General features: G+C 48.1%; 1 protein-coding gene across 5 annotated transcripts in view; it reads right to left on the bottom strand.

Moving 5' to 3' along the window:
* Window positions 1-10892: 10892 nt before the first annotated feature.
* The window catches only part of LSR (lipolysis stimulated lipoprotein receptor), a 31916-nt gene continuing 27906 nt past the window's right edge, over window positions 10893-14902 (bottom strand). For 2 of the 5 annotated variants that reach the window (XM_066638567.1, XM_066638569.1), the window contains 3 exons: window positions 13264-13395; window positions 12517-13145; window positions 10893-11651 (listed from right to left, as the gene is read on the bottom strand). In XM_066638567.1, coding sequence (XP_066494664.1) covers window positions 11616-11651; window positions 12517-13145; window positions 13264-13395 — 797 coding nt within the window. In that variant the 3' untranslated portion in view covers window positions 10893-11615. The remainder of the gene's footprint in view (window positions 11652-12516; window positions 13146-13263; window positions 13396-14902) is intronic. The other 3 variants (XM_066638568.1, XM_066638570.1, XM_066638571.1) reach the window with 2 other exon arrangements.

The following is a 14902-nucleotide window of genomic DNA, read 5'->3' as shown; positions in this document are numbered from 1 at the left end:
TGGTACCCTACAACGGCTGCCGCTTTCTGGCACGCATGCGCAGTACGCAGCTCGAGCATCCTTTATTCCAGGCACCTGCTGCATCTCTGCACAGGTGGGTCAGGGAGCAAAATGGAGGGACGCGCGGGGGCTTCTGGGAACTGTGGTTTTTCCCTACTCTCTTTTTTAAAGCTGCAATAAATAATAAATAAAAGGGGGGAAAATGATCAGATCAATTTTTTTCCTTTTTATTTTTTTTTCCACATTTCTTCCTCCCTCCCTCCCTCCAAGAAGCTCAGTGTGGTGTACATAGTTCCTTCCTCCCCCCTTTTTATCTCACAACAACCCTGCGAGGTAGGCCATTTCCCCAAACTGATTCTATACTGTATGCATTTTCCTAGTTGTTCCCCACAGAGAACAAAAACATGACCTGAACAGATTTAGCAATATAGAAATAAATAGCATAGAAATAATTGCATCATTAAATATTGCACTTTATTTACAAGTCAACGTTTTTACAAACCAAAAATATGTCCATTCATTCACAACACTGGTTCCCAACTTGTGGTCATGTGGACCAGCCACAGCCCCCCCTCCTCAACCTCCCCCCCTCATCCCAACAAGCTGCCCTTGTCTCCTACCCACAGCATCCCCCCACTCCCTTCGCCTCACTTGCAACTCACTCCAGATGGCGTGGTGGTCCACAAGACCCTCATGGTCTATGAGGTCTCAGGAAAAAAAAATCACCTTTGACAATGTCCAGTGCCTTTCCAAGCAAGTGCTCCCTCATGGACCACCAGAGAGGTCACTGTTCGGGTGCGGATGGTCCATTCTCCACTCTTTCTGGTAGTCTATGGGGTTGTGCTCACTTGGGAGATGCTTCCCCATGGACCACTAGAGACAGTGGAGACATCAAAGGCTATGGCAATGGGCAGTCTGTTCTCCACCCTCTCTGGTGGTCCGTGGGGGAGTGCCCACTTGGGAAATGCTTCCCCACATACTACCAGACAGGGCGGAAAACAGACCACCCACAACTGGCACTGCATGTGGTCCACAATGATTCAAATTCTTGCCTCAGTGTTCTGTGGACTCCTAAAAACTGGGAACCACTGATCTACAAACATGTAAATCGTTGTTTAGTGCAGTTCAGTGATCATTCAAAAAACAAAAGACCTGCCTCTAAGAAAAACAATACTTTGAGTCAGTGTTCAGCAGTTAGTGATTGCTATGATTAGGAAGCTGCCCTACAGAACCTTGTCCATCTCAGTCCATTCTGGCAGCACAGGCTGGTAGCAACAGTTTCAGAAAGGGATTTTTCACTGTCCTTCCTGGAGATGCTGGGGATTGAACCTGGAATCTTCTGCAGTCAATGAACCTTCTGCAGACCCACCATGCTAGAAGGTCTTTCCCAGAATTATCCCTGCTGGCACTCCACAGCCTTCTGTCAGAGAACTCAGGGCAAATTAAGACCCTCCGTTATTCAGTCTGGTGGCAAGTTTGTTCTCAACAGGTGTGCGAAAACGCATTTGTATCTGCTTCTAGATACAAACAGGGAAGAAGTTAAAGGTGGGGTATTAGTCTTGCCGCACATCCTTCTCTTCTGCAGGTCAAAGAAATGTCTGGCATGCAATTGACAATGCAACTCTCACTTTAAACATCTCAGTCCAAGCAGCAAAGGATATGCCCCTTGGGTTTGGACACCAGCAGAAGCACCCTCAGACACCAGCTGAACTCCACACTAGTATGACTACCACCTCTAGCCAGCACAAACCTCAAGCCAGTGTGGGGACAGGCCAAAGACAGTCCAGGGAGGAGCTGAAGGATGCCATCTTACACATAAACTCATGGCAGCCACACCCCCGATGTCAGAGTAATACTAACATAGATTGAAACACACCCATAGTTAGTTAGTTGGCAACCTTCAGTCTCGAAAGACTATGGTATCGCGCTCTGAAAGGTGGTTCTGGAACAGCGTCTAGTGTGGCTGAAAAGGCCGATTCGGGAGTGACAATCCCTTCCACACCAGGAGCAAGTGCAGTCTGTCCCTGGCCTGTCTCCCTGGCTATGGGCCTTCCTTCTTTGCCTCTTAGCCTCAGACTGTTGGCCAAGTGTCTCTTCAAACTGGGAAAGGCCATGTTGCACAGCCTGCCTCCAAGCGGGCCGCTCAGAGGCCAGGGTTTCCCACTTAATTACAAGAAAATATTACTTTACCCGGGGTGTAATTAATCTGTGGAACTCCTTGCCACAAGATGTGGTGATGACACCTGGCCTAGATGCCTTTAAAAGAGGATTGGGCATATTTAGGGAGGAAAAGTCCATCACAGGTTACAGGCCATGATGGGTATATGCAACCTCCTGGTTTTAGAAGTGGGCTATCTCTGAATGCCAGATGCAAGGGAGGGGCACAGGATGAGGCCTCTTGTGTGCTGCCTGATGCATCTGGAGGACCACTGTGAGACCCAGGTAGCTGGACTAGATGGGCCTCTGGCCTGATCCACCAGGGCTCTTCTTATGTTCTCATGGCACTTTGCGCACAAAGAAGGCACGTTGCACAAGCAGCCCACTGCCCTTGGAATACACCTGGGAAGACTACTTTGTCAACATGTCTTCTCAATCCAGGTGCTTTGCTCCAGGTGGACTCCACACACAGACACCAAACTGGAATATGCAGTGTACTACCCCAACAGGCGGGGGAATCAACAATGCACTTCAAACGGGTAGGTGGGCCCCCATCCACATGTGCTGTAACGACAACATATCTCCCAGTGTATAGAAAGGATGCTGTGAGGGTCTCTGAGCTCACGGGGATAAATGGAATGAATAAAAATGTTCTGGAAAGATGGCAGGGGGAGGAAAGCAAACCCTGAGGAATGGTGGTCTTGATACAGAGGCAGATGGGCTTTGCAGGAATTCTTCCAAGTGTTTTTTGGTCTCTCTGTGTCACTAGCTAACATGAGCTGCTTTCCTCAGTCTCTCACCCACGGGAGGAGGGAGCCCGAGAAGCTCGAGCTTGCTGACGTCACCTCCAGAGATGAGCCAGCACTATCGAGCTGTTAATAATGCATGAGACGAGAGGAGGAGGAGGGGGGCATAGCGGGAAGCCAGAGCAGCTGCTCTCCCCCACCCCATCTCTTGGAAAAGGCCTTACCTTCACGGCTCATGCACTCAACATGAAAGTGCATGAGCACTTTCCCCTCTCACTGGGACAATCACACACCTCTCCCACCTTCTTTAACAAAGCGCAAGACATTCAGGGCTGATGGGAACTGACAAATGGAACTGTCATGCCAAAGGGTGGGTGGTGACTGGTTTTTTTTCACATTTTATACTGCCCTTCCTGCAAGGAGCTCAGGGTGGTGTACATAGTTCTTCCCTTGCCCTCACAACAACCCTGTGAGGCGGGTGAGGCAGACAGTGACTGGCCCAAGGTCACCCAGAAAGCTTCATGGCTGAGTGGGGATTTGAACCTGGATCTTCCAGCTTTGACTCTTGAATCACTACCATGCTGGTTCTAGCCTACTTCCTACCACCTGACATTCCTGGTTTTTGCTGTGCTTTCCCCCCTTATTTATGTTCTGTTTGCATTGATACAAGCAGTGAGATAGATAGAAAACAGTGAGTGAAAGCAAGTATTTTGAATGCCCACATGGGAGATAAAGCAGGATATAAATTTGTAAGTAAATAAATAGAAAACTACTTCTGCTAAATCCAGCCCTTGCCTGGCTAGGATAATGTTGCCTACACAAGGTTTTAGGCAAGGGAGCTTCCTAGAGATGCACAGGATCAAACCTCAGGCTTTCTGCATGCAAAGCAGGCCCTGTACTGTGATGCCGCCCCTGTAACACACACAGCTCTCCCCCCCTATGAGTGCACTCATTCTAAAGGCAGCCTGAGAACAGGTGTAGTGAGCTATTCAAAGCCCTGCAACCAACTTCACAGCTGAACAGGATCTCCTCTGCCCGGGATAAGCACACCCGGATCACCATTGAATTCAAAGCACCACACCTTCCGCTGCCCAGCAGATGAGATGGAGATCACAGGGCAATCCATGCGCATCATTAATGCATGGGCCTGCCATGTGACAAGGCGCCTGGTGCGGCAGCTACTCAGACAGCCCATCCTCCCCTGCCTTAGTGAATTTGCTTCAAAAGTGCAGTCTTTGGAAATGGTGCACAACCCTCCCTTCACCTGCCCCACATGCAGCTGGGGAAAGGGGCAGGTTCAGCTGGAGTTTTGTTGATACGTTTTTGTCTAGGCAGCATTCTGCCGCAGTTTGGTCAGCAAGCCTGGGGCAGCGGTGAAGCCAGACTAAAAATAATTCATCAGGATCTCTCCAGTGGAGCGTGCAAGAGAGACACAGGGGTGGGGGAGGAGAAAGACCTGTGTTTAGTTAGAGACTGGGGCTCAACGGTGCAATGGTCTGACTCCATAACTCAGCAGCTTCACATTCATGAGAGCCAACAGGTAGCAGGGGGCACATGTGCCTTTCTGCAAAGGGCCATAGGTTCAACCCCTGGCATCTCTAGTTAGAAGGATTCTGAGTCTGGGGCTGGGAAAAGAGCTCTCTCAACAGAGATCTGGACCACAGCTGTCAGTGCAGGTCAGATGGGGCTTGAGGAATTAATGAGTTGACCTGTTACGACCTGGCACCCAAGGCAGCCTGTCAAATGCATTCACGCCAGCCTCTGGCTTGGAACAGGAAGTGCAGAGGAGAGGAGTGCTGGAGATTACGCTCCATGCTTCTTTGGCGACTTCAGCTCATGGGGAGGGAGGAGAAGTAGCAATGGCAAGGTGGCTGATAAAAGGTGTCCCCCCTCATCTGTTTGAAGACTGATCTCTATTAGTCTCAAGAATGAGCTGACCTTCCAAAAGGTCACATGCATGTTTTTATATGCATAAGATCTTGGTTCAAACCCAACATCTCCTTTAGGCTCAGGAAAGGCCTTTGCCCAGGGCTCCCCCTTACCAATGAGGACATTGCTTCTTTGTGATGTTTTATCTGTCTCTGACAGCGCAAACAGTTGTCCACGATTCTTTTGCATCATGCGTTTCCCCCACCACGCAGGAGCACATAGGAGCATCGGTGAATCACCACACCCCAAGAACCTTGACACAGCCAAGGGTGGGTACAGTCACATCAAGAGTGAAGAGAAGCATCCACACACATTGAAAAAACAAAGGAGAAAGAGGGAAACACATAAATTGTTGTTGCATACACTCACTGCACCAGGTGCTGTATAAAATTCAGAACAAACATGAAATAATGGAGAAGTCTTCGCTCACAACAGGGCGTCTTCGCTCACAATGGACTCTTTGCTCACAACAGGAGAGGAAACTGAGCACTTTCCACATGCACTGCCTCCGACGCATCCTCGGCATCACCTGGCAGGACAAAGTTCCAAACAACACAGTCCTGGAACGTGCTGGAATCCCTAGCGTGTATTCACTGCTGAAACAGAGACGCCTGCGTTGGCTAGGTCATGTTGTGAGAATGGATGATGGCCGGATCCCAAAGGATCTCCTCTATGGAGAACTCGTGCAAGGAAAGCGCCCTACAGGTAGACCACAGCTGCGATACAAGGACATCTGCAAGAGGGATCTGAAGGCCTTAGGGATGGACCTCAACAAGTGGGAAACCCTGGCCTCTGAGCGGCCCGCTTGGAGGCAGGCTGTGCAGCATGGCCTTTCCCGGTTTGAAGAGGCACTTGCCCAACACACTGAGACAAAGAAGGAAGGCCCATAGCCAGGGAGACAGACCAGGGACAGACTGCACTTGCTCCCGGTGTGGAAGGGATTGTCACTCCCAAATCGGCCTTTTCAGCCACACTAGACGCTGTTCCAGAACCACCTTTCAGAGCGCGATACCATAGTCTTTTGAGACTGAAGGTTGCCAATACATAGTACGGGGACCCACTTTTTAGAATGAGAATCTGGCAGGACCCACCAGAAGTGATGTCATGACCGGAAGTGACATCATCAAGCAGTAACGTTTTTAACAATCCTAGGCTGCTATCCTACTCACACTTACCCAGGAGGCAATCCCATGGACTATCATTGTTGAAAGCATATATATAATAGCCTGTTTAAAGTATGGGTGTATAACATTTCCCCAAATGCAGTCACATACCATGGCAGCATCAAGTCTTAATATTTCAAAAATAAACTATGTTAAAAGCATATACATAACCTGTTAAAAGTACAGAACTGTAACATTTCCCCAAATACGTACAATCACATGCCATGGTAGCATCAAGTCTATTAAAAACAAAATATTGAAATGAATGGGAATCCACCTGAAATTGGCTCATGACCCACCTAGTGGGTCCCAACCCAGTTTGAGAAGCACTGTTATATGGTAGAGATTTACACTTTGTTCAGAACTATAAATCCCAAGAGCCTTATGGATTTGGAATGAAGAGCCGCTACAAACAGCATATGCCCAGAGACAGAGAGGGGAGATTCTGTACAAAATCATGTCCAAGAGGCCCACACTCTCATGTCACGTTGCATCCAATTCTGCAGGTTACAGGCCTACTCGTTGCCCATCTCCTGACTGACCTGGATTTGAGTGACTCAGCATTTTAAATAATTCAGGAAGGATGCAGGGAAGAGGTGATGCTTTGTTCTAGAAACATCATCGGGGCCTCGTGATGTTTTGTTCTAGAAAAGTCAGCCCAAAATAGAAATAAGCCATCAGGATTAAGTTCGGCCAGCAATTTCAAAACCAAACCTATTGTGCTTTTGCAAGCAGAGCTGTTTCTAGAAGGGTGCAGGCACACAGAACAGTACAACTAATCTGCAGCACTCCCTCCCCTTGTAACCATGTATTGATCATGGAAGTGCTTGGGTTGGGGCAGTCACCCTAGTTGCCCTACCCAAGGGATGACTGCCTGCAAGTAAGATCTATTACCCTTGTAGGTATGAATCAGCAGTATTGATTTGTACATAACATACATAAGACAGCCCCACTGGATCAGGCCATAGGCCCATCTATCCAGCTTCCTGGATCTCACAGCGGCCCACCAAATGCCCCAGGGAGCACACCAGATAACAAGAGACCTCATCCTGGTGCCCTCCCTTGCATCTGGCATTCTGACATAACCCATTTCTAAAATCAGGAGGTTGCGCATACACATCATGGCTTGTAACCCATAATGGATTTTTCCTCCAGAAACTTGTCCAATCCCCTTTTAAAGGCGTCTAGGCTAGACGCCAGCACCACATCCTGTGGCAAGGAGTTCCACAGACCGACCACACGCTGAGTAAAGAAATATTTTCTTTTGTCTGTCCTAACCCGCCCAATACTCAATTTTAGTGGATGTCCCCTGGTTCTGGTATTATGTGAGAGTGTAAAGAACATCTCCCTATCTACTCTGTCCATTCCCTGCATAATTTTGTCTGTCTCAATCATGTCCCCCCTCAGGCGCCTCTTTTCTAGGCTGAAGAGGCCCAAACGCCATAGCCTTTCCTCATAAGGAAGGTGCCCCAGCCCCGTAATCATCTTAGTCGCTCTCTTTTGCACCTTTTCCATTTCCACTCTTTTTTGAGATGCGGCGACCAGAACTGGACACAATACTCCAGGTGTGGCCTTACCATAGATTTGTACAACGGCATTATAATACTAGCCGTTTTGTTCTCAATACCCTTCCTAATGATCCCAAGCATAGAATTGGCCTTCTTCACTGCCGCCGCACATTGGGTCGACACTTTCATCGACCTGTCCACCACCCCCCCAAGATTTCTCTCCTGATCTGTCACAGACAGCTCAGAACCCATCAGCCTATATCTAAAGTTTTGATTTTTTGCCCCAATGTGCATGACTTTACACTTACTGACATTGAAGCGCATCTGCCATTTTGCTGCCCATTCTGCCAGTCTGGAGAGATCCTTCTGGAGCTCCTCACAATCACTTCTGGTCTTGACCACTCGGAAAAGTTTGGTGTCGTCTGCAAACTTAGCCACTTCACTGCTCAACCCTGTCTCCAGGTCATTTATGAAGAGGTTGAAAAGCACCGGTCCCAGGACAGATCCTTGGGGCACATCGCTTTTCACCTCTCTCCATTGTGAAAATTGCCCATTGACACCCACTCTCTGCTTCCTGGCCTCCAACCAGTTCTCAATCCACGAGAGGACCTGTCCTCTAATTCCCTGACTGTGGAGTTTTTTCAGTAGCCTTTGGTAAGGGACCGTGTCAAATGCCTTCTGAAAGTCCAGATATATAATGTCCACGGGTTCTCCCACATCCACATGCCTGTTGACCTTTTCAAAAAATTCTATAAGGTTCGTGAGGCAAGACTTACCCTTCAGAAGCCATGCTGACTCTCCCTCAGCAAGGCCTGTTTGTCTGTGTTTTGAGATCCTATCTTTGATGAGGCATTCCACCATCTTACCCGGTATGGATGTTAGGCTGACTGGCCTATGGTTTCCCGGGTCCCCCCTCTTTCCCTTTTTAAAAATAGGCGTGACATTTGCTATCCTCCAATCTTCTGGCACCATGGCCATTTTGAGGGACAAGTTGCATACCTTAGTCAAGAGATCTGCAACTTCATTCTTCAATTCCTTAATAACTCTTGGGTGGATGCCATCAGGGCCCGGTGACTTATTGATCTTTAATTTATCAATGAGGTCTGAAACATCTTCTCTTTTAACCTCTATCTGACTTAACTCCTCGATTAGGAGGGGCCGTTCGGGCAGCGGTATCTGCCCGAGGTCTTCTGCCGTGAAGACAGATGCAAAGAACTCATTTAATTTCTCTGCCATCTCTAAGTCTCCTTTTATCTCCCCTTTCCCTCCCTCACCATCCAGAGGGCCAACCGCTTCTCTGGCAGGTTTCCTGCTTCTAACATATTTGAAGAAGCTTTTATTATTCCCCTTAATGTTGTACAGACAGCAAGGGAGCATCTCCCAGGCCCACATGTCCGCAGGTGCTTATATTGCTGCTTGCCATCTATCCAGTTTGACTGCTACGAACTACCACAGCCAGCTATGGAATATTGTCAGATATAATTATTTTGTGTGGAAGTGATCAGAACAGCAAGGACTATCTTATACCAAATACCAGACACAAAAATCTTTTCAGCTGCTTGTTTTTAAGCTGGACCTTAGCTTGCGCGCACTTTTTGCCATAGAAGAAATATATGACCAAGGAAAAAAGCATGCACATGCACACCAAAGGGTAAGAATGAGCTTTGTGCCTCTGTGTTGTAGCTGTCGACGACGCTCAGAGCCATACATAAAGACTCTTGCTTTCCCATTCAGAAGCATCTGTTGTCCCTGGACTAAGAAGACCTCCGTGGGCTGTGTTGTCCTCCGTGGCCTCCAGGAGCTGCAACCCTTCCATTGAGTTCTTTGCAGAGCTTGGTCACGCAACCTGCCATGTGACAGGGAGCTGTCCCTCTTGTGGCCAGCTTGCAAACTGCATGCTTCAGCATTCATAGCCTCTGTAGGGTGAGTTGCCTGTCAGGACAGCCTCACTCAAGGAGACCAAGCCTGGCAGCAGCTGCAACTGGCCGCCACCTGCTGGAGAGTTTGAGAAGAGCATACTTTTACCTTTGTGATTTAATTTTGGTCACTATCCTGTTTAGGGCAAACTATTCCATCTTGGAGTTAGCCAAGGTTCCTGTCTTAAAGAAACACAGAAAACCCTGCAGTTTTGGATAGAGTAATGGCAGACACCACACCTGTTGGTTGCTTCCCCTTTGCTGTGATTCCCTCCCCATGAAATAATCTCTCTCTCTCTCTCTCTCTCTCTCTCTCTCACACACACACACACACACACACACAGGGAATTGATTGTGACTGGAACTCACAATCAGAAGATAAAGGCTGTGTGCATGTATAGGATCTCCCCCAACTTGCTTTTCATTTAGAAACAAATACTGCTGGAAGACTTACACATATGTGCTGTCTACTTTAGAGAGGAAGATAAGACAATTCAGAAAGATCTAGGTGACCAAGATTAAGCCGGTGTCCGGCCTGCTCCAAATGGCATGACTACTCTTCTATGAAGATGTGAAAGAATGAAGGGCAACCTACAAATGAGACCAACTGAGGCAGCCTCCAATTTAGGCAGCATTTGGGCGAGGGAGTAGTGCCCATCAAGTAGCCTCCACTCCCTGGCTTGAAAGAGAGGACAGAGCAAGAGAGGAAGTGTAGAGAAGAGTGGTTGGCTAGAGCAGGGGTCTCTAAACTATGGCACAGAGGCAACATCCAACCTGATGTGGCCGGTTGGGGGAGCCACATCCCCCATAAGAAGATTTTTTCCAAGCCACAGCAACTTGTCATTTTGTCAGAGCACTTGCTAATGTCTGACATTTTAATTCATTATATATCATTTCTCAGTTTAAGCATGGCACTGTTTCTTTGGAATTGTCACATCTCTCTTGTTCTGAATCATATCGTGCCAACTACAAAAAAGACCCAAGAAAAACTTATTCATACTTTTAAATTTCATTCACTCATAAATAAAACTTTTTTTCTGCCCACGAAAATGTGTAAACTATACAATGTGGCTCTCATACTGAAAGCTTGGAGACCCCTGGACTAGAGCATCAGACACTCTGGTCCCTTGATAACTTTTTCTCCACACCTCTTCTGCATCACCCCCCCCTTCTTTTCTTAACCAGATAGCGCAAGGTGAGGAGGCTGGCACATCAGTAGGTAAAGAGAGGCAGCACTTGACACACTGCCTTAGGTGACAGGAGTTCACCTGACTGCCAGAGCAAACCATCAACCAAGACATCAACCAAACACATGGAACCAATGATGAGAGATTAGTTTGTCAGAAAGGGAGCAACTGCAAAAGCCTTGATATTGGGCGAAAGGAAAAACAGATAGGTGGCAAGAAGCCCAGACAGAAGAATAGATGCAAGGACCCCAAAACAATAGGACAATTTTCCATCATCCTCTGTTCAGCGTCAAATTACACTCCATACATTTTATTCTCATTTCTATAAAATGGCACTGTTAAAAAATTTACATGTGGAGGAGGTTCACTGGTTATCACTTCAGTGTATTTACAGCACCGACTGTTCTATACTTAGGGTTTGTTTTTAAAACAGACACACAAAAAGATAATATATATATACACACACACACACAAAACCGCACAGTATAGGTGTGAATTGTGTTTAAACAGCTTTAAAATCCAAAGAAAAAGCTGCATAGTTGAGTAGGTCTTCTTTGGAATAATCTCCAAAATTAGAAAGTTAAACAAGAACAAACATTTCATGGTGAGTAGTCTTATTCTGTTGGTTCCCCTCTCCAGCCCTGGAGAATTATGTTTAAGTGTCCTCTTGCCAAAAAGACCATATCAAATAGATGCTCAAGGCCTGAGATTAAAAAAAAAATCTAAATATTTTTTTTCCCATCGTGCAAACTAGACATCCAAACTCCTTGGGAATCTCAGCAGAGATGTGATGAAGCTAAAATAAGGCACAGAGAACTCAGTTCCTCAAGTATGACGCAGTGACTTGTCCTGTTAGGCAGCTGGATGCAAAAGAATCTTGCCGTCTTCTCATCTTGAACTTTTCCTGAGTGAGACTGATGTTGACAAAACAGACCATTCCTGTAACCATCCTAGGCTCAGGGCCCATCTCACCCACCAAAGAGGGATGCACAGGGATGTAAAGAGGGAGTTAAACCACCAAACTCTCTCTGCTGACAGCGTGATTCTGTAAGGGGAAAAAAAAATACACACAGAAAGCTCAGTGATGAGGTGAAAGAGCTCATCCTGCCTGATCATTAGAACACCTGAACAAAAACCACAATTTAAAAACACGCACAACCTCAAGCCCATCTCCAAGAATTCCCAGAGTTTCCTGAGCTTCCATGAAGATGGGACTGAAGATTCTCCATGGTGAGAGAGGGTTTAAGAGTCACTACAGCTGTCCTTCGGTATCCACAGGGGATTGGTGCCAGCGCCGCCCATCCAACACACACACACCCTCCCCAATATACCAGATACCAAATTCTGCAGATGCTGGAGACTGGTGCTTACCTGATGGGCCTGGAACAGCTCCCAGACCCAACCAGGAGTCACTTCCAATTTGCATCTGTGACTTCTGGCTGTGTCTAGGTGGCCTTCTGAACCCAGGGAAGACCCACAGCCTATTCCATGGGCCTCCTCCGGACTCAGAACACATCCCAGATCTGAAAGGCTCTCTGAGCCAGGGATCAACATCCACTGGTGCTCAAATCCATGGATAAGGAGGGCCCATTGTACTAAGAAAGGCTTGCTCCAATGCTTTAACCTCCTCCTCCCCATGAAAGCATTTCAGAGCAGAAATCCCAGAGAAGATCTTAATAAGCCCCAGGTCTTTAAGCCAAGTGTCATAAGGAAGATAACCCCCACCATAATATTTTTGCTGATCTTTTCTGTAGCAGTTCCATGAGTTCCGTCTCAGAGTAAACACCCCTCTATCATCACCCCCCGACTCTATGAGAGTAACAAGAGTGTGCCCCCTGAAGGTCCTACGTCCTGCCAAACAGGGCAGGGCAACTCTGCCCACTTCAAAAAGTTACCCTCTTCATTCTCACCTTCCGGAGCTTGCGGTCATTCTTGCCACGGGAAGAGACAGACTCTGTCTCGGTGTACGGAGGTGGTGGTGGAGGAGGGAAGCTGCTGCTGTCGCTGTCGCGGTGCTTCTTGTTACCAGACCTCCCACTAGAGGTGCTTGCCTGTTCGAGCTCCTCACGGTTGGCTGTCCGTTGCTTCCTGCGCAGAGCCTCCTCCAGAAGCTGATCGTCATAGTGGGGTCTCTCCAGGTCTCGCAAGTCATCCCTGCTCCGGCTCCGCCTTCCGTAGCGCTCATAGTCGTGACGGGAGTCTGGGGAATAATCTCGACGATGCCACTCATCATCTGAGCCGTGGCGGCCCCGGCCCTTGGGCCGGGCTCGGTAAGGATCCCGGTCCCGGTCTTGGTCCCAATCGTCCAGAGCATCCATGGACCGGGAACGTGGACGTCGGGTGTAACTGTGTGGCGGTGAGTCATCGTAGTTGTCACGCCGAGTGGGGGGTAACAAGCGGCGGCTCTCGCTGCCGCGGCTCTCCTCTTCCAGGTCGCTGATGGGACTCATGGCCTGGCTTCTTAGCCGCCCCAACCCCTGCCGCAGCTCGTAGCGCCGGTCTTCCTCGTGCAGAGAGCTCAGCTCGCTCATCACCGTGGCTGAAAGGCAGACACAGAGAAGGGTCAAGGGAGGCTGTCCCACCACTAGGAGGCAGCAGGTGGGCAGGCTCCCTTGCACGACTGTGACTCTCCACTTGGGGAGAAGGACCCAAAGTACCTTTCTCAAGCCTCCCATTAGGCTGGTTGGAACGGGTTGGGTCAAAGTTGGCCAGCTCCTTCTCCATGTAATACAGCACCCGCATGGAGTCATCCTGCTGGCTGGCTTGGATGCGGTAACCACTGCGCACTGCTGGGGAAGAGACAGCAGGAGCAGAATTTAGGACAGAGGGCCTGTTTCCTCCTTCCCCAAACTTTTTCCTGAGAGTCACATTCCTTCCAAGGGGACCAGGGCAAAATAGGGTTGCAACCTAGAGATAACCCACCCTCCCCTTTAAACCTGCTGCCAAAATAAGAAGAGACAACAGCTGCGGCTTCTCTTATCCCAGTGTTTCTCAAACTGGGAGTCAGGACCCACTTGGTGGGTTGCAACCTGATTTCTGGTGGTTCCCACAGAGCCTCCAAAGAAAACACAGGCGATGGAAAGATCAGATAATTGCCTCAAGCCCTGAGGCTGTTAAAAAAAACCAGATGGCTGCTGAGCTCCTGCAGTTTGCAAGCTTTGTTTAAGAATAGGGTAAGAACGGTTCTCACACATTTAGTACCGGGACCCACTTTTTAGAATGAGAACCTGTCAGGACCCACCAGAAGTGATGTCATGACCCGAAGTGACATCATTGAGCAGGAAAATTTTTCACAATCCTAGGCTGCAATCCTACCCACACTTACCCAGGAGTAAGTCCCATTTACCATCATTGTTAAAAGCATATACATACTAGCCTGTTAAAAAGTATAGATATGTAACATTTCCCCAAATGCAGTCATAGTCATGGTAGCATGAAGCCTAATATTTTAAAAATAAAATATTTAAATGAATGGGGACCCACCTGAAATTGGCTCGTGACCCACCTAGTGGGTCCCAACCCACAGTTTGAGAAACACTGGTACAGGAAGAAAAATCTTGGAGTGTCTTTTTTCAGTCTCGTAAAGACTTTTTAAAAAGTAAAACTAGGTGGGTCTCGATAGTGTAGAAAGTGGGTCCCAGTGCTAAGAAGTTTGAAAACCACTGTCCTAACCCAGTTTCTCCTTCCCAGTTCTTTGCCTGCCTGCTGCCCTGGAGTCCTGCACACTACAGCAGAGGAGTGTGGGGACCTGTGCAGAAAAACTGCTTCAAGGACAGACTGAGAAAAGGGGGAATTTCCAGGCTGCAGTATGAGCACCTTCAAGACCAGAGACGCATCTCTTTGTATGTTAAGGGGGACCTTCCTGCCACAGCCATCAATGTCTCTCCTCAGAAGAACTGAAGGTTTTACAAAGGGGCAGCTGTCCCTCCCTTTTATTACCTCCTTCTCTCTGCAAAGTCCACACAGAGTTGCACCAAGGCCTGTGGCTCAACATGCCCCCAAACCATGCAGGAGCAGGTTCTACAAGGACTGTATTTGGGGCACGCAGCCAAGGCTGCCAATCAGGCTCAATCCTATCCTACTTTCCAGCACCAATGCAGTCGCAAAGCAGCCCCCAGGTAAGGAAACAAAATGTTGCCTTAAATTAAGGAGGCCTCTGTGACTGTCCCCATAGCAGGATATAGAACACAACCCATTGGCAAGGTTGCATCAGAACTGGAAAGCTGGATAGGACAGGGCCCCCAGGGTGCTACAGTAATATATACCTATTTTGCTGTGCAAAATGGTCACATTCTG

Source organism: Tiliqua scincoides, chromosome 10 (assembly GCF_035046505.1).
Source record: "Tiliqua scincoides isolate rTilSci1 chromosome 10, rTilSci1.hap2, whole genome shotgun sequence".
In the NCBI taxonomy this organism is placed as follows: domain Eukaryota; kingdom Metazoa; phylum Chordata; class Lepidosauria; order Squamata; family Scincidae; genus Tiliqua; species Tiliqua scincoides.
This window is presented reverse-complemented; position numbering and strand designations above follow the sequence as displayed.